Raw genomic sequence first — 25,613 nt, 5'->3', positions numbered from 1 at the left:
ATGGAACTTACTACATGTCTAATCTTTGGAGGAGACAAAATTTGAGCTGGCCCATGAGAGGCTGGTCGGATTTGAATAGTGAGAACAGATTATTATCCCAGACCCTAGGAATGTTCTGTGAAGAACACATGGCTGGGAGTGCACTGCTTTGCCTAGAGCATCCTCGACATGTAAGGGAGGAAGACGAGGCTAGCAAAATAGGCTGGGGCTGGACCGAAAGAATTTCCTGTCCCAGAAGGACAAGTTTGCACTATATGCAATAGCATTAGACATTGAAAGTTGTTGAGTAGGAGAATAATTCCATACACTCAAGTTTGAAAAGATAAATCTGCTGGCATACAGCATAAATTGTAGGAGAGAAGTATGAGAGGACTGCTACTGTAATGGAGAAGATCAAAGGGGAGAGAGACCTGAATTAGGGCAGTAGCTATTAAAAATGAGAGAAGTCTTCCAAAAGAAGAATCAAAAGAAGTTGGTGGCTGAATGCTCCCTTGCTTTGCTCCCACACCCTCCCAACATCCAGCAATCCAAACAAACGAAAGCAGTTTTCAGCCTGGATGATCCATGATATAATATTAACAATAACTGTAATAGCAACCACATTTCCAGGGTGCTCACTGTGGGCCCAGCACCGGTCTAAGTGCTTTACACGTAATAATTCATTTAGCATTTGTAATCACCCCATGAAATCAGGAGTGCAATTTCCATTGCACAGATAGGAAACCTGAAGCTAAGCGAGGTTAGAGGATGTGTTCAGTCACAGGATCATGAGGGACAGCCAGGACTGGAACACCAGTGATCTGGCCCCAGAGTCTAATGCCTCTCCTGATGGCCCCATTAGCAAGTACTCCTTTGTGGGTTAAAGACCTTTTAACTTTAAATGTGTTGAAGTGGAAATATTGGTGAATATTCAAATGGGAATATCTAGCTGGGAGGGGAGATGGGAATCTAAAATTCAGAGAATAGTCAGTATTGAGGAGACAGAATTGAATGCTCGGTGTAATTCACTCAACTAACCCGAATCCCGAAACTCTCCATTACTGAATTTGGGATTAGAATTTAACTCACTGATTTTCCCTACTCCAGGGGAGGGGACCTGCTCGGGTTGGTAGTGAGACAATAAAGATTTTCAGCCCCATTGGAAATAGTGCCGACAGACTTCCTCACCAGAGCTTGCAGGAGTAAGGGTCTGCTTATCTTTTGTTTTCTCTCACTGTAGTTCTAATAATCTGCTATTGGATCAAGTACTATATTCACTTCCATTTGGTTCTAGGAAATCAGGTGGCTCACGATATTTTCATGCTCATTTCAAAAGTTCCAACCTGTTTTAGGCTACTGAAAATCTCAAACATCATGCCATGAAATACTGAGTTCAGGTATCTAGACACTCATTGGGTAATCAAAGAACTGTGTAGCATCATGGCTTTAAAAAAAAAAGAGAGAGAGAGAGAGAGCTTTGCAAAACACCCGGGTTTGGATCTTAGTTCTGCCACTCATAAGTTTTCCATTCTTGGACAAGTTACTTTCTGTCTGTGTTAACACCCATCTAATGGGAAGACTGTAAGGTTTAGAGGAAATGACATATACAAGTCATTTGTTACATTTCCTACAAAATAGGTCAGTGAATTTTAGCTGCTATATTATCTGATCTCTAAAGATGTACAATTTTGTGGACATATAAGCAGTAAAAATTATCCCCAAAATGTAGTTCCTTAAAATTATAATACAACCACTTCAAGACATGTGTGACAGGACGTTTTAGTACTTAATCTAACCGCAACTTTGGAGAGGGAAAAATAATACCATCACAAACAATTCAGGACATCCAAAACAAATAAGCAAAATACTCCCACCAGCTGTTAACACACAGATAGCGTGTTAACTGAGGTAATCATGGAATCCACTGCTTTAGATTTATTCAGCCATTACATGCCCACAGATATTTGTCAGAAATTGTTTATTGGTGTTTTAAATAGTTTTCCTTTAGTTCGGTGGGCAGTACTTCTAAACCCAACACACAAGCACTGGATCCAACAGAATTCTACGTCAAATATTTAAAAAGATCTATACATACACATACTGTAAGAAAAAAAGGGATCTGAAATGTATCCATATTTATAGGGACGGATGGTATGTGTTTGTGTAGCGAAGTCTTAAAAAGTCCTACCTGAGGCAAAATAGTTCCCTTTACGGAAATTTTGCTAGGTCGTTGTAAAGGTCAGACCGTTTATTCACGTCTATTGTGATGACTCGATTTATAAGTCAATAAGGGATAGAATTAACAGGTTTTTTTGCACAGACGTCTTCTGTTGAGATTTACATAAGTATCTCATTCAATATTCACAAAAACGGTATGGGGTAAGTGAACCTATCTCCAATTCATGAGGAGGAAATCAAACTCAGAAAAAAGAAATAAGAATTAAGGCCACAAAGTTTTTAAGTAATGGGCTAGGAACCGAAACCCAGGTTTTTTTTCATATGAAAGTTCCCATCTTTCCTACTGCATTGCCTTATGAAAATCACCGGTCAAGCTTCTCACTTTTGGCAATAGCTTTTGTATATTTTATTGGAAGGAAGGGCTGTTGATGGTGGGGAAGTGATTTAAATGTCATTTAAAGTGATTTGAGGGGTGATTATTTTTAGGTATTTCTAGGTCGTAAATGGAAAGACATGATGGTACAAGATTATATGGCAGGCTGTTCAGAGTATGTTCTGCTGCCTCTGGAAACTACAAGTTCCAGAAGCCACTGAGTCCTGGTTTTAGAAAAAGATCACTATTTTCAGACCCACTAATAACATGTAGATGAAAGTAAAATTCTTAATATTGCAACCCCTGGAATGATTCCTGAATAGTGGAATATCTTTATCATATACAATTCATATACTGTTCAACTTATATGGTGTAGTGGAGATCCAGAATATTATAAATACCTTAACCAGATTTTTGCTATTTACAAATTGATCATATGAATGAATTAGAAAGAAACGTATTGATGGTAGTCTTGATAAATCTGAATGGCTCTGGTTGCCCTCAAAAAAAAAAAAAAAAAAAAAAAGATTACCAACGTTTATGTGCGTGTGTCCAAACACATACAATTATGCACAAGTTTGATTTATTTCTCATATTATTCTATTATTTAGTAATATTTGGATGGTTAGAGTTACTATGAGGTTCTTGTAATCTGTTATAATTCTATGTTTGTTTATCATATCTTAGCTAGTATTCATACTAGACTTTTAAAGTTTGGAAGCAGCAACCCTGTTGTTATATGTTAGATAATCATCGCTACATTGAAGAAATATATTTCAAGGTGGGTTTTCTCCTTTCAGAAGAATGTTTTTAAATGCATAAAGTACATATATTAAAAAGTTGGTTATTTTTAAATACATATATCAAAATATTTTTGAAAGTTGTGATAGAATATATGTGCTTCTCATGAAGGTTTAGAATTACAAGATCCTAATTGTGAAGTATCAACAGTATAAACGGTATTGATATATTGGCAACAACTACACAGTGTCCCCAACTTATGGTGATTCACCTTAGGATTTTTCGACTTTACTATGGTGCAAGAGCAATACGCACTTGGTAGAGACCACACTTCGAATTCTGAGTTTGGATCTTTCCCCGGGTTAAGTATACACAGTTCAATCCTCTCTCATGATGCTGGGCAGTGGCAGTGAGCCCCAGCTCCCATCTGGCCACTGATCATGAGGACAAACACTTACAACCACTCTGTACCCATACACCCATTCCATGTTTCACTTTCAGCACAGCATTCAATCAATCACAGGAGATATGCAACACTTCATTAAACAACAGGCTTTGTGGGAAGATGATTTTGCCCAACTGTGGGATAATACAAGTGTTCAGAGCCCATTTAAGGTAGGCGATGCTAAGCTATGAAGTTTGGCGGGTTAGGTGTATTAAGTGCACTTTCAATTTACGCTATGTTCAACTTACAATGGATTTATCTGGACACAATGCCATCCTAAGTCAAGGAATATCTTTAATGTGATAGGAAAAGATCTGTATTTTCTGTTGGCGACAAGTCCCAGGAACTGCTAGTCACACTGGATGTGTTGCTTATATTCACAATGAAAAGACATGCTAAATTTCAGTGGAATGTTAGTGAAAAGATAAATGTAACGTTTTCCATCCAAATTCATTCTATGCCTGGACCTCACATCCAGAAAGCCTGTAAGTAATATATTTTCTACAAGTTTGTAGCAGCAATGATTATTTGCTGTTATTGTATGCTTTGGGGCTTCTACTACAGTATCTTCATACTATTTAAGGTAGACTAAACAAGCTGATACAGGCTTTGTGTCTCACATGGTGAAAGGCTTATTTCTTAGGCATATAACACTAAAGCAGGTGGGTCTCCTCCATAACGTAATTCAAGGGCCCAGACGTCTTCCATCTGTCTCTGCATTCGCATCAAGGGCCTTGCTGTTGTCTAAATTCTGCAGATGGAAGGGGAAGACGGTGTGAAAGCAGCACTCCTGCTTCTTAAAAGCTTTGGCCGAGAGCTGGCACACACCACCACCACCACCCACGTTTCCTTTGGTAAGAATTAGTCACATGGCCCCATCTGGGCATCACTTCCCGGTAACAACTCTATACAATGGAGTGGAGAGCACAAAACTTGGGTTGACAGTTAGCTGTATCTACCACAATCAAGTTTTCTCTTAGAGCTTTTATATGGTAGAGCTGGGGAAAGTTTTCCTAATACTGGATCACCCTTCACATTCATGAGATGAACCGTACTTGGTTTTGGTGGGTGGTTGTTTTTCTAAATTGTCAAGCTGGACGAGAGGAAAAACAAACAAAAGCAACTGGGAGGTAGGTCTTGCTCTGCAAATGGAAGCACCTAAGCTGCAAACCTAGGAGTCATCTTTGAAGTGTCCTTCTCTTTCCTCCTCAAAGGTGATCTATCAGCTACTACTTCCTATTTATTTTACCTCCTAAGTACTACTTAAATCCGACTGCCCCTGCCACAGCCTCACTTCAGATCCTTATCAGTTCTTTCCTGGATGACTTCTCTAATAGCCTTCTGACTGAACATTTGGCCTCCAGCTTTGTCCCTCTTCCAGGGCCATCTTCTCTACCAATGTTCTCAAATTCTGAAAACTTCACACCTTTGTAAGTAAACAAGCTGAATACACATCTCAACACATGCATTTTGACTCTTTATAAGTTATGTATGCTTACTCTTTCAACATTGTGTTTGTCCTAAGATGATATGATTTTAAAATGGAGATTAAAACATAATTAGGAGCTTTAACATGATCTTCCCCATCCAGTGGATTACTTGATACACACCTGTATCAGTCTGGGTTCTGTCAGGCTAAGAGACGCTAGAATATTACAGGACTAAGGGGTTAACAGAAGAATTACGCCTTACCTGGATGAGGCAGAAGCTGGGAAGTGAAGGTCTGTCTGCAAAGGGGTAGTCAGAGGGTCGGAGAAACAGTCTCTGCCTCAACTGGAAGCACAAAACCTGGGGTTTCCAGGAGTCTGAGAAGCAACAGGTCTGACCACAACGAGGACTGTGAAAGAGGAGCTTCCACACAGGTCTCCAGAAACAGCTCTGTAGGACTATCCCGTGACTCCCATAACCCTTCTGAGTGTAACGGACTGCGTTTCACCTGTGCCTGCTAAATCTCCACAAGTACCTCTCATCAGAAAGCTAATGCATAACTACTGGGAAGGTAATTAAAGGGAAATCTACTTCCCAGCCTTAGGAGAGAGGAGACGTGGTGGTGCCAGTTGACGACATGCATTCCAATAAACATACTTGGAATACGGCCATCTCGGGTTGAAGACCGATGCTCTAATCTGGACTGAGAGCGATTTTTCTAAAACGCACCAGAGTTGGTCTTATTCAAAATCCTTCCATAGCTTTCTTTTGCCTCCAGTAGTTTTGTTTTTTTTTTTGCTTCCAGTATTTTTTTAATCATTTTAGCCTTCCAAACTGTTATCTGCATACTTACCTGACAGCATAAACAAATAAAATATAATTCTTATTTTAAGACTTGGTTGAATAGTGGGAGAGCACTGGAAGCTTCTTCTATACCCTTATTGTCCTTTACAGTTTCCCCTTCTAGGGAAATATCCAGAGCCCCATAGAATTTCTTTAGAAACCACCATCCTAAATGGTGACATCCGAAGTCATCAGCAAGGTGCATAAGGCCCTCTGTCATCAGCCTCCAGCCTAACTTTCAGTTAATCTTCTAATAGCCTTGAGGCCACCCTGAATGTTGGCATTCCCAATTTAATTATTCATACCTCAAAGCTTTCCCTTGGCATTTCTGTTCTCCTTTATTTGGAATGCTTCTCTACCTTGTCTGTCAGGTATATTTGTATTCACAAATCATCACTACCTCCAGATCATTTTTCCTGACCCTAACAATCGCTTCCCTATAAGTACAACATTCAACACAAAGGAGGGCTCCAGAGTGCTTGATGTCATGAGTTGAGCTACCTCTGAAAATCCTCCCTAAAACATATAATATCTCCTATCTGCACTTTTCATTTCTCAATCGGTGAGTAATTAGAAACACATATATATACACATAGTGTACAACTTCATTTTTGGTGTTGTTTTAATGATGTATAGTTTTACCTCTGCTTTTGTGTGCATGTGTGGGTGTGGTTTTGTCAAAACCAAGATGTTTTCTGAAATTTCTCATTATCTTGCTTTTACTGGCGAAAAATTGAAAATCATTACAAAAATGACAAAACAAGCATTCTGTAAGTCTGATATTCATAAATTCATACTACAGCATTCTCACACCAGTCAGAATGGCTAGAATCAAAAAGATAAGAAACAAATGTTGGAGAGGATATGGAGAAAAGGCAACCCTTGCACTCTGTTGGTTAGGAATGTAACTTGGTGGAAACACTGTGGAAAACAGTACGGAGGTTCCTCAAAAAATTGAAAAGAAAAACCAGACAATCCAGAAATTCCACTGTTAGGTATTTACCCCACAAAAATGAACATGGTAATTCGAAAAGATATATGCACCTCTATGTTTACTGCACCATTATTTACAATAGACAAGATATGGAAGCAATCTGTTATGGACAGATGATGAATCAAGAACATGTGTGTGCACTATATACACACAGAATGGAATGTTACTCAGCCATAAAGAATGAAATCTTGCTCTTTTCAGTAACATAGATGGACCTGGAGGATATCATGCTCAGTTACATACGGCAGACAGAGAACAACAAATAATAAGTGATTTCACTTATATGTGGAACCTAAAAAATGAACAAAGAAACAAGAAATCAAAAAGCCAGGATAGACTCATAGATACAGAGAACAAACTGGTAGTTGCCAGAGGAAAGAGGAGTGGTGAGATGGCCAAAGTAGTGAAGTGGTTTAAAAGGTACAAACTTACAGTTATAAAATAAGTATGTAGCGGGGACTAAAAGTACTGCACAGGGAATATAGTCCATACTTCTGTAATAAGGTTGTATAGTGACAGATGTAACTACGCTTATCACTAATCATGGCACTGTGTAATCTATAAAATTAATGAATTACTACATTGTACACTTGAAACTAACGTTAACACTGTCAACTATACTTCAGTAACATAGCCAGTAATTTCCTGGACATAGGCTTTGGAAACATTTTTCTAGATATTTCTCCTCTGCAAGAGAAAGAAAAGCAAAATTGAAGTACTAGGACTATACTGAAATAAAATGTTTTTGCACAGTGAAGCAAACAATCAACAACAAAAAGGCAACCCAGTGAATGGGAATATCTGATAAGGGGTTAATATCCAAAATATATAAAGAACTTAAACAACACCAAACCAAACTAAACCAAACCAAACAAAAAACCTATTAAAGAATGGGCAGAGGGCATCAGCAAACATATTTCTAAGGAAGACATATAGTTGGCGGGCACATGAAAAGATGTTCAATATCACTAATCATCAGGGAAAGGCAAATCAAAACCACAATGAAATATCACCTTGTACCTGTCAGAATAGCTAAAATAAATATAAGAAATAACAATGTTGGCAAGGATGTGGAGGAAAAGAAACTCCTGTGTACTGTTGGTAGGAATGCAAACTGTGCAGACACTGCAAAACAGTATGAGATTTCTTAAAAAATTAAAAAACAAAGTTATCAAATGATCTAATAATTGCAATACTGGGTATTTACCTAAAGAAAATGAAAACACACACAAAAAGATATACACACCCCTATATTTAACACAGCATTATTTATAATAGTCAAGATATGGAAGTAATCCAAATATCCATCCACATATGAAGGGATAAAGATGTGGTATATATACACAATGGAATATTAGCCATAAAAAATAATGAAATCTTGCGATCTGTAGCAACCTGGATGGATGTATAATAGTAAGTGAAATAATTTAGTCAGAGAAAGACAAATACTATATGATTACACTCATGTAAAATTTAAGAAAAAAGAAAAAGGGACAAAAACAGACTTTAATACAGAGAATAAACTGGTGGTTGCCAGAAGGGAGGTGGGTGTTTTGCAACAAGTAAATCATAGTAACTTTTACTTACATATATCTGGAGGTGCAGGGGCCACATGAGACTCATCAGAACCTGAAGATCCTGCAGTTGAAAAGGCTTTGGGATTGACAACCCTTTTAACTAAAGAGCAAAATCCCGGGAGATATGAAACCAGCCTGGCTCTATTACAGAGCACCTAAGAACAACACAAAAATTAACATTATTTGTTCTGGATATATGTGTTATACTTAAATAGACAATCTCTGGCAAATCCTCACACTGCAATGTATCTTTCAAAACCAAATCTTATTCTATTATTGAGCAACTACCATACAACAAGCACTATGTATATAATTTTAAAAACAAATCAATTAAAAAAACCCCAAATAAGTGATAAAGTTACTTTGTGTAAAGTAACTAGCCAATAAAGGCTAGAATCAAGAGTGCCACACTAGAGAGGATAGGAACCTCTAAAAGTTGCCCTATTTGGGAACAACACTAAAAACGTAGAACAAATAAGATTTTTCTCTTGTTAAGGAAACTTCAACACCTTTAGTACAAAGCTTTGTGCTACATTTTTTGCTCCTATGTTCATTTCCTGGACTCTGAGGTCAGTTACAACGGGTGAATGTGTAAACATCTTTCACGCAGAAACTTCTAGCAAAATACTTGGGTCAGAGTAATTTGTTTTTTTACTATTTTTTGAAGATTTATTTATTTGACAGAGAATGTGCAAGCAAGCGCGTACACACACACACACACACACACACAGAGGCACGCACAGGGGGAGGGGCAGAGGGAAAGAAAGAATCTCCAGCAGACTTCCCATGTGTAGCCGGATACAGGGCTTGATTTCAAGACCCTGAGATCATGACCTGAGTGGAAAACCAAGAGTCTGATGCTTAACTGACTGTGCCACCTAGGTGCCCCAGGTCAGAGTAATTTAATGCAGGGGTTAGCAAACTATAGCTGAATATATTTATTTATGTATTGTCTGTGGCTGCTTTCATGCCATAATGGCAGAGGTAAGTAGTTGCACAGAGACTATATGGTACAGAAAGCCTAAAATATTTACTTATATGTCCCTTCACATTAAAAAACAAAAATGCCAACTCTTAGTTTAGTAGAAAATATGTAAGAATAAATTCCATATTATCTGTGACATGCTATTAAAAGATTTAAACAATTAAAAAATCCCTGAGGGAGGAGGAAAAAGTTTCATAGAGAATAAACTAGGGTTTTTTTTTTTTTTTTTTTTTAAAGATTTTTATTTATTTGACAGAGAGAGACACAGTGAGAGAGGGAACACAAGCCGGGGGAGTGGGAGAGGGAGAAGCAGGCCTCCCGCGGAGCAGGGAGCCCGATGCGGGGCTCGATCCCAGGACTCCGGGATCATGACCCGAGCCGAAGTCAGACGCCCAACGACTGAGCCACCCAGGCGCCCCAAGAATAAACTAGGTTTTGAAGAAACAAGAAATTTGCAGAGCAAAGGGGCATTTCAATGAGTGACTTTCAGGAACAGATGTATAATCATAAAAGGTATATTCAAAAGGGTGATAAATTCAGTGAGGTTAGATATTTAAGGGAGTGCAGTAAAAAACAGGCTTGAAAGTTAAGTTGTGGGAAATCATAAAAGGCTTTATATTTGACATAGTAAAAGGCTTGTTACATCAAGACAATAATCAGAATTTTAATCTGGAGGCAGGGAAGAATAGAGGAGCAGAATGTTTTTAGGAATGTACCACTTAGGGCAGGATGGACTGGAGTGGTATGAAAACTACCAGGATGTTGAAATAGTCTAGCCATTTGATACTTTAGAATCATTCCTTTTTCCCTTTCACAAAGTAGTCTGATTTCCAACACATGTGTTCTGACTTTTTTTCATCGTAAGTACAAGAGAACATCCTAACTTGTTTTTCTACCTCTCTGGCATAATTTCTTACTAACTTTACCCACCTTTTCCTTTTCAATTCTTTAGTCACATAAAAATATCTGCAACATTTCCCATATTTCTCTGCCTTCTTTTATACTGCCATAAGATTTCTTCTGCTAAAATGCCCTTTTCCCTCTCCTTCTAGGTCTAGCAAATTTCAACTCTGTCTTCAAGACCTAGATAAACAGAACCTTCTTTATGTATCTCCTAAGTACAAGACCTGTCTCCAGAGTACTCTGGCCACCTGAAAATTTAAGTATCCTTCCTTGGGTCAGGACCCAACCTGCCCCAAGAGATAAATGTGATAATTATTAGATTTTAACCTACTAGACTAACTCAGACTTTTGGGTGTTTCTATAATTTAAATTTACCTTTACAAATGAAGACATTTACATTTAACAGAATATGGCTCAGGATCTAAAGGCAATATAAAATTTTAAACTCCAAAAAGATTTTGGGCAAGGCCTCAAAATAGTAAGAGGCTCAGTAAGAGATTATCTGAAAGGGGCAATAAATATTAAATAGCAAATAATCAACAGATGTTAGTTACTGTGGGCTAGGTTCTGTGCTAAGTGCTTTACATGCACTGTTTTACTAATTTCCACAACATACTTCCATATACCATTAAAATTAAAGTATGATTATCAAAATATTATTTGTGATAATAAATTGCTTCGACAGCAAAAAAGGAAAAGAAGTATTATCCAAATTATTTTAGCAACTTCCTAATATTATTAAGGATTATTTTAACCTGTGAGTGCCAAGGCCACTAGATTCTACTTTAGATTTTTTTCCTTGATGGTAAAGCTTTTAACAAAAGTTATAATAAAATATGAGTTTTGTTGCCAATCTAAGAAAATCTAATCACTGAATTTCATGTTATTTTATTTCTTTATATTTCATTTTAATGGCAAAATAATCCAGTATCTAATTTGTCCACTAAAAGGAATAGCTGACGACAGTGTTAATGTGTTTCAAGTTTCCTTTTTAACATATAGGATCCTCAAATTCATTACTTGGCAGATTTTAGGACATTGGGTCAGCTGGTAAATATAACTAAATATGACAGCCAATAAATAACTCAAAAATTAGAATAGCCAGTTTATTTTAGTACGAGGATAAGTATGATTTTGTATTTGACTACTTCAAACCTAGGATTCTAGACTTGGAAAGATGACAGTTTATTAAAATATAATTTCAAGGGCGCCTGGGTGGCTCAGATGGTTGGGCGTCTGCCTTCGGCTCAGGTCATGATCTCAGGGTCCTGGGATCGAGTCCCGCATCGGGCTCCCTGCTCCTCGGGAGCCTGTTTCTCCCTCTGCCTTTCTCTCTCGCTCTGTCTCTCATGAATAAAAAAAAAAAAAAATATATATATATATATATATATATAAAATTTCAAAATCCTTATTAGTATAAAAAGAGAAACTGTCTTTTAGGCACTGTTTTAGGACTAAAGTCCTGCTTTTGGTCATGTGAGCAGAAAATAGGGTCTATACCAAAGATTGAAAACTCGTTATCTAGGAAATTCATCCATATCCATCTACAGACATTTTTGTGTGGTCCACACTGTTATTAAAAAAATCTGAGTTGGATATAAACATTGAGAAATTATAGATTTCACAAAAAAAGTCCAGATTTTCGGCTGTTCTTGAAAACTCAGAAGAGCTGGCAGCACTGGATTCATATTCGCAAATGGCATTAGTTAGCAATTAGTCACCGTAGCTAAGGAAAGGCTGCTCCTGTTATACCAGAAATGAAAATTTCAGTTTGTCAAAGTTCCCACCAAGGCATCTTAATTTACTGTCCAGCTTCTGAAGCACAGACATTTATGACTCTTGCTATGTATGCTAAATAGTTGAAGACACACATAGTTGCATATTTCATAACTGACATCCATTCAGTATTTACAATGTATATAAACACAAATTTTTAAAGTATATTTTAATATTAAAATTTATTTCATATGAACTTCTAACAAAGGATTTACAAAAGCATCTTTCAAAATATTCACCCTGCTGAGCTAATTCATTTAAATCAAAATAAAGCCAGGTTAAACATTAGAATTCTATTCTACTTTAAGAGTACCCCATGCTTCTTTTACAACATTCCCTTTCTGTGGTTCTGGCTAAGTAAAAATTCATGTTAAGATGGGTCCAAGACTAGTGGTCTACTTTTATGACTTGTCCCTAAAGTCACGTCAATAGACAGACTCTTGGGGCGCCTGGGTGGCTCAGTTGGTTAAGCGACTGCCTTCGGCTCAGGTCATGATCCTGGAGTCTCTGGATCGAGTCCCGCATCGGGCTCCCTGCTCGGCAGGGAGCCTGCTTCTCCCTCTGACCCTCCCCCCTCTCATGTGCTCTCTCTCTCTCTCTCTCTCAAATAAATGAATAAATAAAATCTTTAGGGCACTTGGGTGGCTCAGTCGGTTAAGCGACTGCCTTCGGCTCAGGTCGTGATCCTGGAGTCCCGGGATCAAGTCCCGCATCGGGCTCCCTGCTCGGCGGGGAGTCTGCTTCTCCCTCTGACCCTCCTCCCTCTCATGCGCTCTGTATCTCATTCTCTCTCTCTCAAATAAATAAATAAAATCTTTAAAAAAAAAAAAATAGACAGACTCTTAACATGTCATGTTCAGTTACAGGAATATTATCCTAACTGTTGCCATATTAACCCTCCTAACACAGCTCTGATTAAACGACCACAACTTGAAGAATCAAATCTATATACTGAGTGTGACATTCAAGGCTATTACTCGATTTCAACTCCACAATCCAACCTTATTTCCCTCTAATCTCTTTCACATATCTGACATTGCAGAAGGCAGAAATGACTTCTTGATTCTTGAAAGGGAAGGTGTCTCTGAATACGTGTTTTTCCATTCAAATGTCCGATTATCTAAATCCCACCATCTTTCAAACCTCAGATTAAATGCTTCTCTGAAGTGATCCCAAACCCCTTATCTCTCCTCTTCACAAAGCTTTGAATCTGCACGTACCTTTGTGTAGCTTTTAAGAAAAACTACTTTACACTTTAATTGTAGCTGTTTCATGTATGTCTACTGTCTCCTACTATATGAAGTCCTTATGGTAGGGTAAGTCTAAACTGGAGACTTCCAGTCAATATTTCTGGTCTATGTGAATCATATCTCTTGCTCTCATTTTGTAGGATTTGGAAGGTTACTTGCTAGACTGAAACTGTTACAAAACCGTCAGTTTAGCTAACCAAAGAAATAAAAAATAGCTTAAAAGTAGATTCTAAATATTTACTGAAATGTCTTTTAAAAATATTGAAAGGATGCTGGCATTGAATTTATTTCCAAAAATGAATTTGTAGAAACAAGTACACGAGTGTCGCAGAGAACCTTTGTGTTCAAACCACCTTCAAAGCATGCCAACTAATTTCACACCCCTTGCTTCCCTTGACATTTTTCATACACTACCTCTAAGCACAAGAAACATGCCACCAATGCCACCATAATTAAACCCATCCCTCCATTTCCCAGCAAGTTCCCAAACCACTATTCTGCTTAAGAGACTAATTTACTCACAGTGGCCATTTCCAGCGGGGAGGGCAGATGCAAAGTATCTTTCCTTTCGTGAAGTTATTCCTGAGAACGGACAAAACAAAACAGGCGAGTGACCTATTAAGCTCTAACAACACACAACTCGGGTAACGTCCACTATCTCCTACTATGTGTCGCTCCACCACGATCGAAGTCCAAGCTCTCCCCATAACCCAAGGCGGCCAGAATTGGCCCCCAGCCCCTCCAAGGCACAGATCCCTCCCCAGAGGAGGCCGTGCAGTACCCAGCCCTCCCGGTTTATGCCCCCAGCCCCCGCCCCCGAAGGCAACTCGGACCAGATGAGGGCGGGGAACGAGGAGCCGGTGGCCGAGACAGAGTCCCGAAGGTCGAAGCAGGTATTTTAACACAGGCCAGGGGGGCTTGACAACAGCTCCAAACAGGGGTTCGAACGGAGCTGACGGTGAGGAAGCGAAAAACAGCCTACAGACAGACGGGACTAGGGAGTGCGACAGGGACCCTGTCGGAATACGGGCAATACCGAGTGCTGTGGCACCAAGAAGACAGGCGAATTTGGAGGGGCTACGCGGGCGGAAACCATCCATACCAGTCCCGCCGCCGCCTCCAGCTGTCCCAGACGCTCACTCTTTCCGCCGTCAAAATGGCGGCGGCGACGGCCTCAGGGGTAGCTTCGAAGCCGGCAGTGACCAGGCTGAAGAAGTTGCTTCTGAAAGCATCGATGCGAAGGATCGTCGAATTGATGATGCGCATGCGCACAATAGGCCCGTAGAGCCTACCGTCCATTGGATAGTCGCGGGCAAACACGTAGGAGGAGAAAAGGTGAGGTGGGGTGACGTGAAAGGAGGAGTGTTCCTGATCTGGGTTGAGGGCTCGTTTCATTTCTCTCATTAACTCATTGATCCATTTGATAGATTCCTCCACCCTAAGGCTTTCTTACTGCCGCCAAGAGATACAATCTTAAGTTTTTTATTTATATCATTGCAGTTTTTTCACGAATCACTGTTTTCGAGCATAGGGCACTTAGGTTTTTCTATTTGTGTCCCAGGCCCTTAATAGGCTCAATAAATTTATTTATAAACAATATATCATTTTCATTTGTCAATTGTTTTTTAATTAACTGAAGTCCATACTTTATTCATACCAATATTTCTGGGTAGGTAATGTTAGGCAAGCTGGTCTCTCTGTTTTCATTTCCTCACCTGTAAAAGGGGAATAATAATAGTGCTTGCTCCACACACTGTAAGGATTAAATGGGTTTATATATAGCTAACACTTACATAGCATCCACATGTACACACACTCCTCGGAGCTTGGGAGTCACAGAAAGGCTTCTAAGAAAGGACCACTGAGCTGAGCGTTGAAGTTACTTACAACTCGTTTTTTCATGCCTTGTAATTTCTCTTTGGTTTACTTGTCCAGGTTATATAAGAGGATTTCTGGTTGAATCATGATTGTAAGCTTTTTGAGATCAGGACGCATATGCTACTCATCTTTGCCATGATAGAAATCATCTGTCAGGTACAGGTGGGAGATGAAGGGAGTCCGTGATCAGTTTGGTAGGAGGCTGTCAGGAGTAACTTCATAGCAGAGGTGATGCTTGTACTGTATTTTGAAAGATGAATGGGTGTTTGCCTGAATGCCAAGAAAAGATGTGGAGGAGTGAGGACACTTCAGGCAAAGGGAGCAGTGGGAACAGAGCTGTGGAATCTGAAACACTGGGCACATTTGGGGAGATCTGCAAGTAGTCAAGGGAATGAGTTCGGCATGGACAGGGGCCAGATCATAGTCAGCCTTCGGTGTAGTACTAAGATAGATGTAATCCTGGAAGCAATGAGAAGCAACTGGGAAGATCGAAGCAGAGTCATGGCATTATCAGATGGGCATCTTGGGAAGGTCCTCTGGCTGACGTTTAGAGGATGGGTTGGAAGGGTGTGTGAAGATGACTCCTAAATTTTTGACTTAGGATATTTGGTGAATAGAGTTGCTTTTTCTTTATTGGGAATTCAGTAATATTAATATTTGTGGAATGCATACTATGTGGTGGCACTTGGATAGGGATTTTCACATTATTTGTTTTAATTCTCATAACAATATAAAAAATAGAGGTACTATTATCCTCATGTTAAATATGAAGAAGAAATGAAAGCAGAAAGAGGTTAAGTATATTTCTGAAGCTTCCAGGGCTGTACTTAAATCTAGGTCTGTTAGGTTCAAAAAGTGTTCTCTTTCCCAGACGTATTGTCCTCCAGGAGAACAGGTGTTTGGAGAAAGATGAAGAGTTTGGTTTGGGATATCTTGGGTTTTAAGATGCCAGAAGGGCATTCATGTGGAGTTGCCAGTAAGTCATTTGAAAGTAGACCTATTGCTCAGGAAAGTGGTTTATGTAGGAGACAGAGATTTGAGGGTCCTTTACATTTGGGTAATAATGGGTCCTTTACATATGGGTAATAATTCAAGCCATGGGAACTCCTTAACCTGAAGTTCAACAACGGGCTTTATTGGAAGGGAGAAAGGTCTGTGACACTCCTGAAAATGTATGCAAATTTTTATTTATTTGTAAGTAGATTCATTTTTTTTCCATAGAGAGAGAGTGCCTAGCTTCTTCAGATTCTTAAAGGAGTTCATGACTGAAAGTTCAAGAACTACTAGTGTAGAGTATAAAAGAAAAAGGGCAAAGTCAGAATACTAGGAAATATTAATTAAAGGGGTAACAGAAGAAAATCTAGCAACAGAGACTGGCAAGTTTCAGTCAGAAAGTAGAAGGAAATCAGGAGAGTATTCTAGACATCAAGAATTATTGCTATTATTGCCCCATATTATTAGATGCTACAAAAAGATCTTATTGAGGTTCATCTTATTTGATAAATCCAGCAACAGTGACTTTGCCAGAGGAATTTCTGTGGAGTGGGGTTGGGGGGGTGGAATTTTGATACCTGTGTATTCAGAGGATGAAACAGAAACTTCTTGTGGACAGACTTTATATGTTTTTCACTGTATTCCTGGGACTTTACTGTATTCCTGCCACAGAGAGGTGATCAATAAATGTGTGTTGAATAGATGAAGTATGGATCACTAATAACAAGCTACCATTAACAACAGCTGCTTTTTGTTGTTCCGTCTCCAGGCTCCATACCTCCATAACATCTATCTGTCTGACAACTGGGCTGGGAGAGTAGTAGTGTCTATACTGCATAAGTGGAGAAACTGAGACTCAGGCTAAGCAAACTGCTTGATGCCGTACAACTACATGTAGTGGTGAATGTGAGGCTAAACCTTGGATTTGTCTGGCTCTGAAATCTCTATGCCTTCCACAACAATAAAACTCAGAAGACAAAGAGGTGAGTAGCTGTCTCTCAACTTATTTCAATTTCCACTTATCTATTTGCCTTCTCCCTTTCACTCTGTCTTGGATTGTTCTTATTCTTCAGAGATAGAGGAGGACCTTCAAAGAACTGTAAAAATTAATCCATTCACCAGATTATGAGGTTATTCAGAGACCAATATGTAATCCTTGGGGGTTTTCTTTCTCATTTCCCTCTTACAGCTGCCTGCATTGATGTTTTTTGGTAAACCTATGGCTTCCCATTTATTCTAGAAACACTAATTCTCAATAACAAAAGATGTATACTTATGCAAACTAAGGAATATATAGTAATCACTAAGTGCTCAACTTGGCAATTCTGTTGTATTGCAGCTAGTTCTTTCTGTAAAGACAGTAGGATTATAAAACCAAAAGACAAAATGGACTATTTTCTGCTCAGCTAAGCATATCTAAAGCACATTAGAGGGGCACCTGGGTGGCTCAGTCATTAAGCGATGCTCTTCGGCTCAGGTCATGATCCCAGGGTCCTGGGATCGAGCCCCACATCGGGCTCCCTGCTCTGTGGGAAGCCTGCTTCTCCCTCTCCCCCTGCTTGTGTTCCCTCTCCTGCTGTCTCTCTCTGTGAAATAAATAAAATCTTTAAAAAAAAAAAAAATAAAGCACATTAGAAGTTTGAAGACAATATTTTATGTTATTTTAAAAAATGCTGAGCCTGGAGACACGGGGCTCAATCTCAGGACCCTGAGATCACGACCTGAGCTGAAATCAAGAGTTGGATGCTTAACTGACTGAGCCACCCAGGGGCCTTTGATATTGTCTACTTTATAGATATATTTAGAAGATTATATAAGATAATCCATGTAAAGGATTTAGCACAGTGCACAGCACTTAGTGTGCAATAAATGTTAGCTGAGATCATCTTTGTCGTCATTATCAGCATTATCAACATCGATGAACTCCTCTGAACTTTATACTTATAGCTTTGGTTTCCATATATGTGCACAGTGCTTGTGGGGGTGATACAATAATGTTCTCTTACATGAGATTGACCAGGAGGAGGAAAGGGATGGTAGCATTGGGGCTTGTATCATGTACATTATCCCAGATGTATATAATCAGAATCTATGAGGGGTTTAGGAGGCTGCATTTAAAGAAATTCTTCAGGGAATTTTTATGAGAACTAGAATTTGAGGACCATAAGTAAAAGATAAAAAACTGTGCTAGGGAGTAGTGTAATACGCACTGTGAACACCAGCTGTCACTACTCTACAATTTAAAAACAAACCTGATCCTTAACAGCCAGTGGGATTATTACAAGAACATTCTCTAAATTTCAAATGTAAAGATCTAGGGAAAGTGAACTCTGAGTTAAACAAATTTGGATTTTATCAAGAGTCTCTGGGACATATAAATGGCTTACAAAGTGTAGTGGTTGGATATGTGTGGATAAACCTACATCAGGAGAATGATGGCTCACTGTAATTGGGGATATAAGTGAATGTTCTGTGCTTTAAAAATCAAAGTATGTAAGACAGCTCAGTAACTCTGAGAATATCTTCATTTTTGGCCTTGTGTCACAATGGAAAGTTTTGTGTAGTGTCCACACGAACATTTTCCTAATTTGTAGACATTGCACCATACTGGGAGATTTGGATTCAAGTTCTGGCTTTTTTGTACAGTTTCATGTGGATCACCAAAACAATTCCTTAATATCTGTAAGCCTTGGAACAGGCATAAAAATAACCACATAAGGATTGTCATTAGGAGAATCCAGATAATATAATAAATGCAAAATGTTTCATAAATTTTTAAGCGTTAAATACAGAGTATTATTTGAAGGCTTACAATGTTGGGCCTTTGCTTTGATACTGATCTCTGGAACCCTACCAAAGCAACCATTTTCATAAAAATGACTCCGGTTCTGCTAGGAGCCTAGTTATTTTCTCCAACAAGGTCTTTTGTTCATTCCAAGTAGAGTTGCCTGATTAAATACAGGGCACTCAGTTGAATTTGAGTTTCAGATAAAGAGTAATTTTTCAGTGTAAGTATGCCCTAAATTTTACATGGCAATCTGGCACATCTAACTCCAAGGCAAACTAAGAAAGCTGTCCTATATTCATGTGTCTACACCCATCTAATTGCTCACATCTTCTATTTTGCCTAGTACAGAGAAAGTCTGACTCAGAGACAGTAATGTAGGTCTAAAATGCTTTGAGAGAATTTATTGCCATCTAATAGCTTGTATCTTCAAAAATTTGTCACACTTCCTGTCTAGAAATGGCATGCTTGGGCTTATACTCTAAAGATTGGTTGGAAGGAAATGGAGTCTCTGAAGTAAATTAATCCTTGGAATTATTTTACTTTTGTTATATTCTGTTATTCTGTTGGGTTTTGATTATTCATTAACATCTCTTTCTCTTTCCCACTGTGTGGTTGTAGGAGTAGAAGGAGGGAAAGGGTGAATCTACAAAATGAAACAATTCTAAAGCCACTCAAATGTTGGTATTATGAACAGTTTGGATGCATTTCTGATACAACCCTCTCTTTTCAGTTATATCTCATGCAGCAAATAATGCTATCAAAATGTATGCACTCTATAGACATCCATTATAGAGTCTACACCCCAATAATAGAGAATAGTGAGAAGGAATGGTGGGGAGTCAGATATATGCTCAGTGTCAAGAAAGAGTCATCCTGGGACGCCTGGGTGGCTCAGTCGGTTGAGCTTCTGACGATTTTAGCTCAGGTCATCATCTCAGGGTTGTGAGATCAAGTCCTGCATGGGACTCCATGCTGGCCATGGAGGCTGCTTGGGATTCTTCTCCCCCTGCCCATCCCTGCCTCTCAGAGAGAGAGAGAGAGAGAGAGAGAGTCATCCTGGGAATAGTTTACAGTTTCAAAGTACTTGAGGACAATCCACAAAATAGGAGTTTTAACTACAGTAAAATAAATTCATTATTACACTTCCATTGGTATGCCCTGAAGTAGAATGAGGAATCACACTAGGAATCCTGATGTGGTGAACAGCCAAGTCTAACAGGAAGCCCTTGGAAGGTGGCTACAGAAAAATGCCACCTTTGGGCTCCGTCAGCATTAACGTGCACCTGCCTGTGGACACTAGGTGGTGCTATATGACAACGTGACGATATGAGAATTTGTGGTGGATATTCTGAATTAGTGGGGGATGAGTTGTGAAATGGGTTTTTGTTTCCTGCTGTTAATGCAGAGCCTTTCAATTTATGGTAGAATGTTCTCTCAGCTGTGATCTTATGAAATTTCAATAGGGACAGGAACCATGTCAGATCCACTTCTGGGGATTTCCTTTTTTTTTTTTTTTTTTTAAGATTTTATTTATTTGACAGAGAGAGAGACAGCTAGAGAGGAACACAAGCAGGGAGAGTGGGAGAGGGAGAAGCAGGCTTCCCGCCGAGCAGGGAGCCCAATGCGGGGCTCGATCCCAGGACCCTGGAATCATGACCTGAGCCGAAGGCAGGCGCTTAACGACTGAGCCACCCAGGCGCCCCTGGGGATTTCCTTTTTTTTTCTTCCATTTTAGGACCGATTACTTCACACTTCTGCACAGTATTTAGTTAGTCTCATCAGGCATTCAAACTTGATACCTATGTCCAAATTTAGATACTGAGATGGTGAAGCTGCTTAATTGGTATTTGGGGCCATTGGAGGGAACCAGGAGAGCAACACTGCACTGAGGTGCTTGGAGCCATGAATGAGGGTAAGACCGTATTCCTGGGCTGTGTGTTCCTGTCAGTAAGAATATTTGCCAATCTGCTGACAGATTGCAATGGGAATATCCCTTGGACACACTGAAGACCCAGTGCCCTGTCATTTGAGCAGAGCAGACACTTTACCAGCCCACAGGAGTATCAGTGATTATATTACTCTAAGCTTCCAATTTTCTATTATATGGTTTGATGATACTTGGTGGCATCAGTGATGCATGTTAATTAATTGCTTAAAGAAGCTTTTGTCTTTTAAAAATAAATAAAAAATTGGATTAGGTATATTTTTTCTCTATTTTAATTTTTATTGATATTTCTGAGTTCCCAGGAAATTGTATGCATAACATATGATAACTGAAAAAATTTTTCTCTTTTGTTTTGGGAATTCTCTGCACTCCCTCTGGTATTTATGCCCTTTTTCCTGCCTGACTAAAACAGAATAATTTAGTTAGAATTTGGGGGAGAAATTTATCAAGCCTATATTTTCAACAAAAATCTGGGATTCAAATTAATTTTTATGCCCCAATTTATAATGCTCCTTCCCCCTTTTCACATTCAGCTTTATCTTTAGCTATCTTCTGGCATTACCTACCTTTAGTTATGCAGACTGCTTATTCCCACCTGAATTTTCCTTGTCTTATCAACAGCTGGTATTGCCCCTCTCTTTTCTCTCTCTCTCTATGACTAGTTTTTCAGTATTCAGCTCCAAAGCGTCTCCTTCATGAAGCTATGTCTGGATAACACACTAATCTCCTATTTTCCTAACTCATATATAATATTACTCAGGTTAGCTCATAATTATTACCTAGTCTCAGTTGCTTTCTAATTTGGTAACACACATGCACACACATACACACACACGACTAACTAGATTATGAGCTTTTTGAGGATAAGATCTATACCTCAATGACATCTACCAGTATGGTGCATATTGTGTATACATACTCAATAGATCTCCATCTTTTATCTGTGTCTATGATCCCAGAGCCAAAAGCATAGTAGGTATTCAATAAGTATTTGTTGAAACAGCTGAAGCATTGATTTAAACTACTCTGTTGAAGTACTAGATCTCTGCTAATATTAGATTGTGACACGTAGTGTTAAAAACTTGGTAGACATCAGGATAGATCTTGCAAGAGCTAGCTTAAGCCTTATCTCTTCCATGACAAATTCCCAAGGTCAGTGCAATCCTCTTTTCTCCTCCTTGTCCTGATTTCTCCTTCTGAGTCTGAATTACTAAATTATCTTATATCTACTGTTATCATATCTACATTGGGTGAGTGCCTAAGGTACACATTTGTAGAATGGGGTTAATAATGGTATCTACCTATTATGGTTGTGACGATTAAACAATTTGATATATATAAAGTACTTAGAACTTTTCCTGGTGGTATAATAGGTGATGGATTGTGGTGGTGGTGATTATTATTATTATTACTATTATTATTATTGATATGAGTATAAGATTGTTCATTGTTTTCTGTGCATAGAGCCTGTCCTACCAAGTAGGTTATAAACTCTTCAGGAGCAGGCTTAAGCAAGCATTCTTAAATGAAGCAGAAAATCTTCATTTAATATTTTAGGATCGGTAATGTTTCTTTTTCATTCCACATGTTGGTAATTTGTGTCTCCTCTTTTCTTCCTGATCAATCTGACTAGAGATTTATCAATTCCATTGATTTTTCTCCTAGTAATAGTTTTTGGTTTCATTGTTTTTGTACTGTTTTTGTGTTTTTAATGCCATTGATTTTTGCTCTTTATTATTTTCTTCTCCCTGCTTGCTTTTGGTTTAATTTTCCATTGTTTTCAAATTTCTTAAGACCTTTCTTTTTTTCTAATAGAAGCATTTATTATAATTTTCCTTCTAACCTTTGCCTTAGCTACATTCCATAAGTTTTGATATGTTGTGTTTTTATTTTTATTCAATTCAAACTATTTTCGATTTTTCCTAGTCATTTCTTTTTTATTCGTGAGTTATTTAGAATTGTGTTATTTAATTTTTAAGTATTTGTGGGTTTCCCAAATATCCCTTGTTGATTTTTATTTTAACTCTCTTGTAGACATAAATCATACTTTATAAGATTTCAATTCTCCTAAATTTATTGAGGCATTTTATGGAACTGAGTATGATCTAATTTGGTAAATGTTCAATGTGCGCTTGGAGAATTTGTGTATTCTTTACTCTTGAGTATAGTATTTTTAAATGTCTTTTAGGTGAAGTTAGTTGACAGCCTTGTTCAAATTTCTATGTCCTTCAGACTTTCTGACTACATATTCTATTAGTTACTGAAAGAGAGGTGTCAATCTCCAAATGTAACTAAGATTTGTCTGTGCCTCTTTTCAGTTCTGTCAGTTTTACACTTTGCATTTGGAAGTTCTATTAGTAGATACATACATGTTTAGGATTATTATGTCTTGTTGATGAATTAACCCTTTTCTTATTATGAAAAATTCTTCTTTAGTCATATGACAATATGATTTCATATATAATATTTCTTGTTCTGAAGTATACTTTGTCTAATATTAATATTGCCACTCAAATTTTCTTTTGATTAGTAGGGCATATATTTTCCCAGCTACTTGTGTCTTTATATTTAAAGAGATTTTCTTGTCATTTTTTTTTTTTTTTTGGTTCAATATGGCAATCTGTCTTTTAATTGAAATGTTTAGACTATGTTTAATGTCATTATTCATATGGTTGGATTTAAATCTACCCATCTCATTGTTTTCTACTTGCCTCACCTGTTTATGTTTCTTTTTCCTGTTCCTCTTCCTTTTGTGGAGATTAATTGACTATTTTTTATAATTACATTTTATTTCCATTGTTGTATTTTACCTCCTTGTTTTGCTTTTTGTTATTTTCTCTTGGGTTGACAATATGTAACTTATCATAGTCTAACGTCAAATAATATTGTACCTTTTCTTTTTTTAAAAAAGATTTATTTAATTATTTGAAAGAAAGAGAGTGCATGCATGCGTCTGTGCCCAAGTTGGGGGGAGGGGCAAAGGCAGAGGGAGAGAATCTCAAGCAAACTCTCTGCTGAGCCCATAGCCTGACTTGGGCTTGATCTCGGGACTTTGAGACCATGATCTGAGCTGAAACCTGAGCCACCAAGGAGCCCCAGTATTGTACCTTTTCATGTGTGGTATAAGAATTTTACAATAGTATACTTCCATCTCTTTGCCCTTGTGGTATTATTGTCATATATTTTATTTCTACATGTATTATAAATTGCAAACTACATTATTACCATTTTTGCATTAAACAGTCAATTATATTTTGAATGTAGTTTAAAAAATGAGAAAATTGTCTTTTATATTCCTCCACGTATATATCATCTCTGGCTTTCTTCCATCCTCTGTGAAAGTTTAACTTCGTATCTGGTGTTATTTTTGTTCTGCCTAAGAAACTCCTTTAACGTTGTTAGAGTGTAGTTCTGTTGGTGATGATTTTTTTAGTTTTATTCATCTGGAAATGCATATTTATTCATCATTCTTGAACGATATTTTCCCTTTGGAAAGAGCTGTAGATAGACCTTTTAATTTTTTTTTCTTTCAATACATTTGCTTGCATAGGTTCTGATGAAGGGTCTGTGGTCATTCTCTTTATTGCTCTATATGTAATGTGTCACAATGTGTCTTACTTTTCTGGATGATTTTAAGATTTTTCTTTTCATCCCTAGTTTTCAGCAGTTTGATTATATTGTGCCTTGACATGCAGTATCCTTCTGAGGATTCTACTTGATGTTTTCTGTATTTTTTTTTTTCCCATTCTGGCTTATGGGAAAACAAATTATTCCTAGCCTCATGTGAGCCACAGGGTTTTTCTGACTATTTTCTTGTGGTTCTTCCCCCAGCCTTGGGCTGTTTCTTGTAAGCATGCACAGATAAGTATCCAAAGTCTCAAGTGGACCCCACTACAGATCTCTGGAATTCTTTATGCAGCTTTTTCCTCTGTGGTACTATGTTCTACAAGTTCTACCTTTCTTGGTTTACCTAAATTCTGGTCTCTGCTCCTTTAGCGCAGTGAAATTGCTTGACTCTGTGTTATTGCCTTGAAACTGCCTCCAGAAGTGGAGAATGTTGAGGTCCCATTGTCTGTTTTTTTCTTCTCACAGAGGTCATAATCTTATAATGCCTCTACTCTAATGTTGGTAAGCGATTGTTTCCTGTATTTTTTATGATTTTCCAGTTTGTAACACGGGGGGTGGTGATGGTGCTAAATCCATCCTTTTTACTCCATTTTGGCAAAAGTGTCTAGATATACTGATGGAGCTTGAAGGTCATTTTTACTTCTTGAGGTATTGCTGCTAAAGACCAAATGAACCCCACAGAGTTTATGATAGAGGAGAATAGCCAGCAAATTATTGATAAGACCTACTTATGTATATGTAGTCCAGTAGTTCATCTAAGCAATGATAAATAAAAGGATCACAGAGCTTCTCCGAATTAGAAAGTTCTGTGAACTGTACATCGACTGTAGTGGGGAAATATCATGAAATGTAGCATCCTTTTCTCCTACAATCTCTGCAGGGTCTTAGAATTTTAGAGTATTGCTTTTCT

The 25,613-nt window shown here is 38.2% G+C and overlaps 2 protein-coding genes and 1 long non-coding RNA gene across 4 annotated transcripts in view; 2 read left to right on the top strand and 1 right to left on the bottom strand.

The window, feature by feature from the left end:
* The window catches only part of MMADHC (metabolism of cobalamin associated D), a 45,168-nt gene extending 30,507 nt beyond the window's left edge, over positions 1-14,661 (bottom strand). Inside the window, exons 1-3 of one of the 2 annotated variants that reach the window (XM_035008068.1) lie at positions 14,575-14,661; positions 13,995-14,054; positions 8,569-8,713 (exon numbers count right to left, since the gene is read on the bottom strand). In XM_035008068.1, coding sequence (XP_034863959.1) covers positions 8,569-8,713; positions 13,995-14,003 — 154 coding nt within the window. In that variant the 5' untranslated portion in view covers positions 14,004-14,054; positions 14,575-14,661. Of the gene's footprint in view, positions 1-8,568; positions 8,714-13,994; positions 14,055-14,508 lie in introns of both variants that reach the window. The other variant, XM_035008067.1, reaches the window with a different exon arrangement.
* On the top strand, positions 14,270-14,901 carry LOC118011673. The gene is made up of 2 exons (XM_035006537.1): positions 14,270-14,365; positions 14,401-14,901. The coding sequence occupies exons 1-2, from the start codon at positions 14,270-14,272 to the stop codon at positions 14,755-14,757; spliced, it is 453 nt and encodes a 150-aa protein (XP_034862428.1). The 3' UTR covers positions 14,758-14,901.
* A 166-nt stretch (positions 14,902-15,067) lies between these two features.
* LOC118012459 overlaps positions 15,068-25,613 on the top strand; it is a 117,431-nt gene continuing 106,885 nt past the window's right edge. The window contains exons 1-2 of the long non-coding RNA XR_004679712.1: positions 15,068-15,506; positions 17,113-17,326. This is a non-coding gene — a long non-coding RNA (uncharacterized LOC118012459). The remainder of the gene's footprint in view (positions 15,507-17,112; positions 17,327-25,613) is intronic.

The sequence above is a fragment of the Mirounga leonina genome, unplaced genomic scaffold (assembly GCF_011800145.1).
Source record: "Mirounga leonina isolate KUSES-001 unplaced genomic scaffold, KU_Mleo_1.0 Mir_151, whole genome shotgun sequence".
NCBI lineage: Eukaryota > Metazoa > Chordata > Mammalia > Carnivora > Phocidae > Mirounga > Mirounga leonina.
The sequence above is the reverse complement of the archived record's forward strand: the minus strand, read 5'-3'. Positions and strand labels throughout refer to the sequence as shown.

Bases quoted from the DNA above. Each gene is read 5' to 3' on its own strand.
- LOC118011673 (XM_035006537.1), top strand. From the start codon at position 14,270: ATGCCCCCAGCCCCCGCCCCCGAAGGCAACTCGGACCAGATGAGGGCG. The intron at 14,366-14,400 runs GTATTTTAACAC...GCTTGACAACAG, and splicing joins AGTCCCGAAGGTCGAAGCAG to CTCCAAACAGGGGTTCGAAC.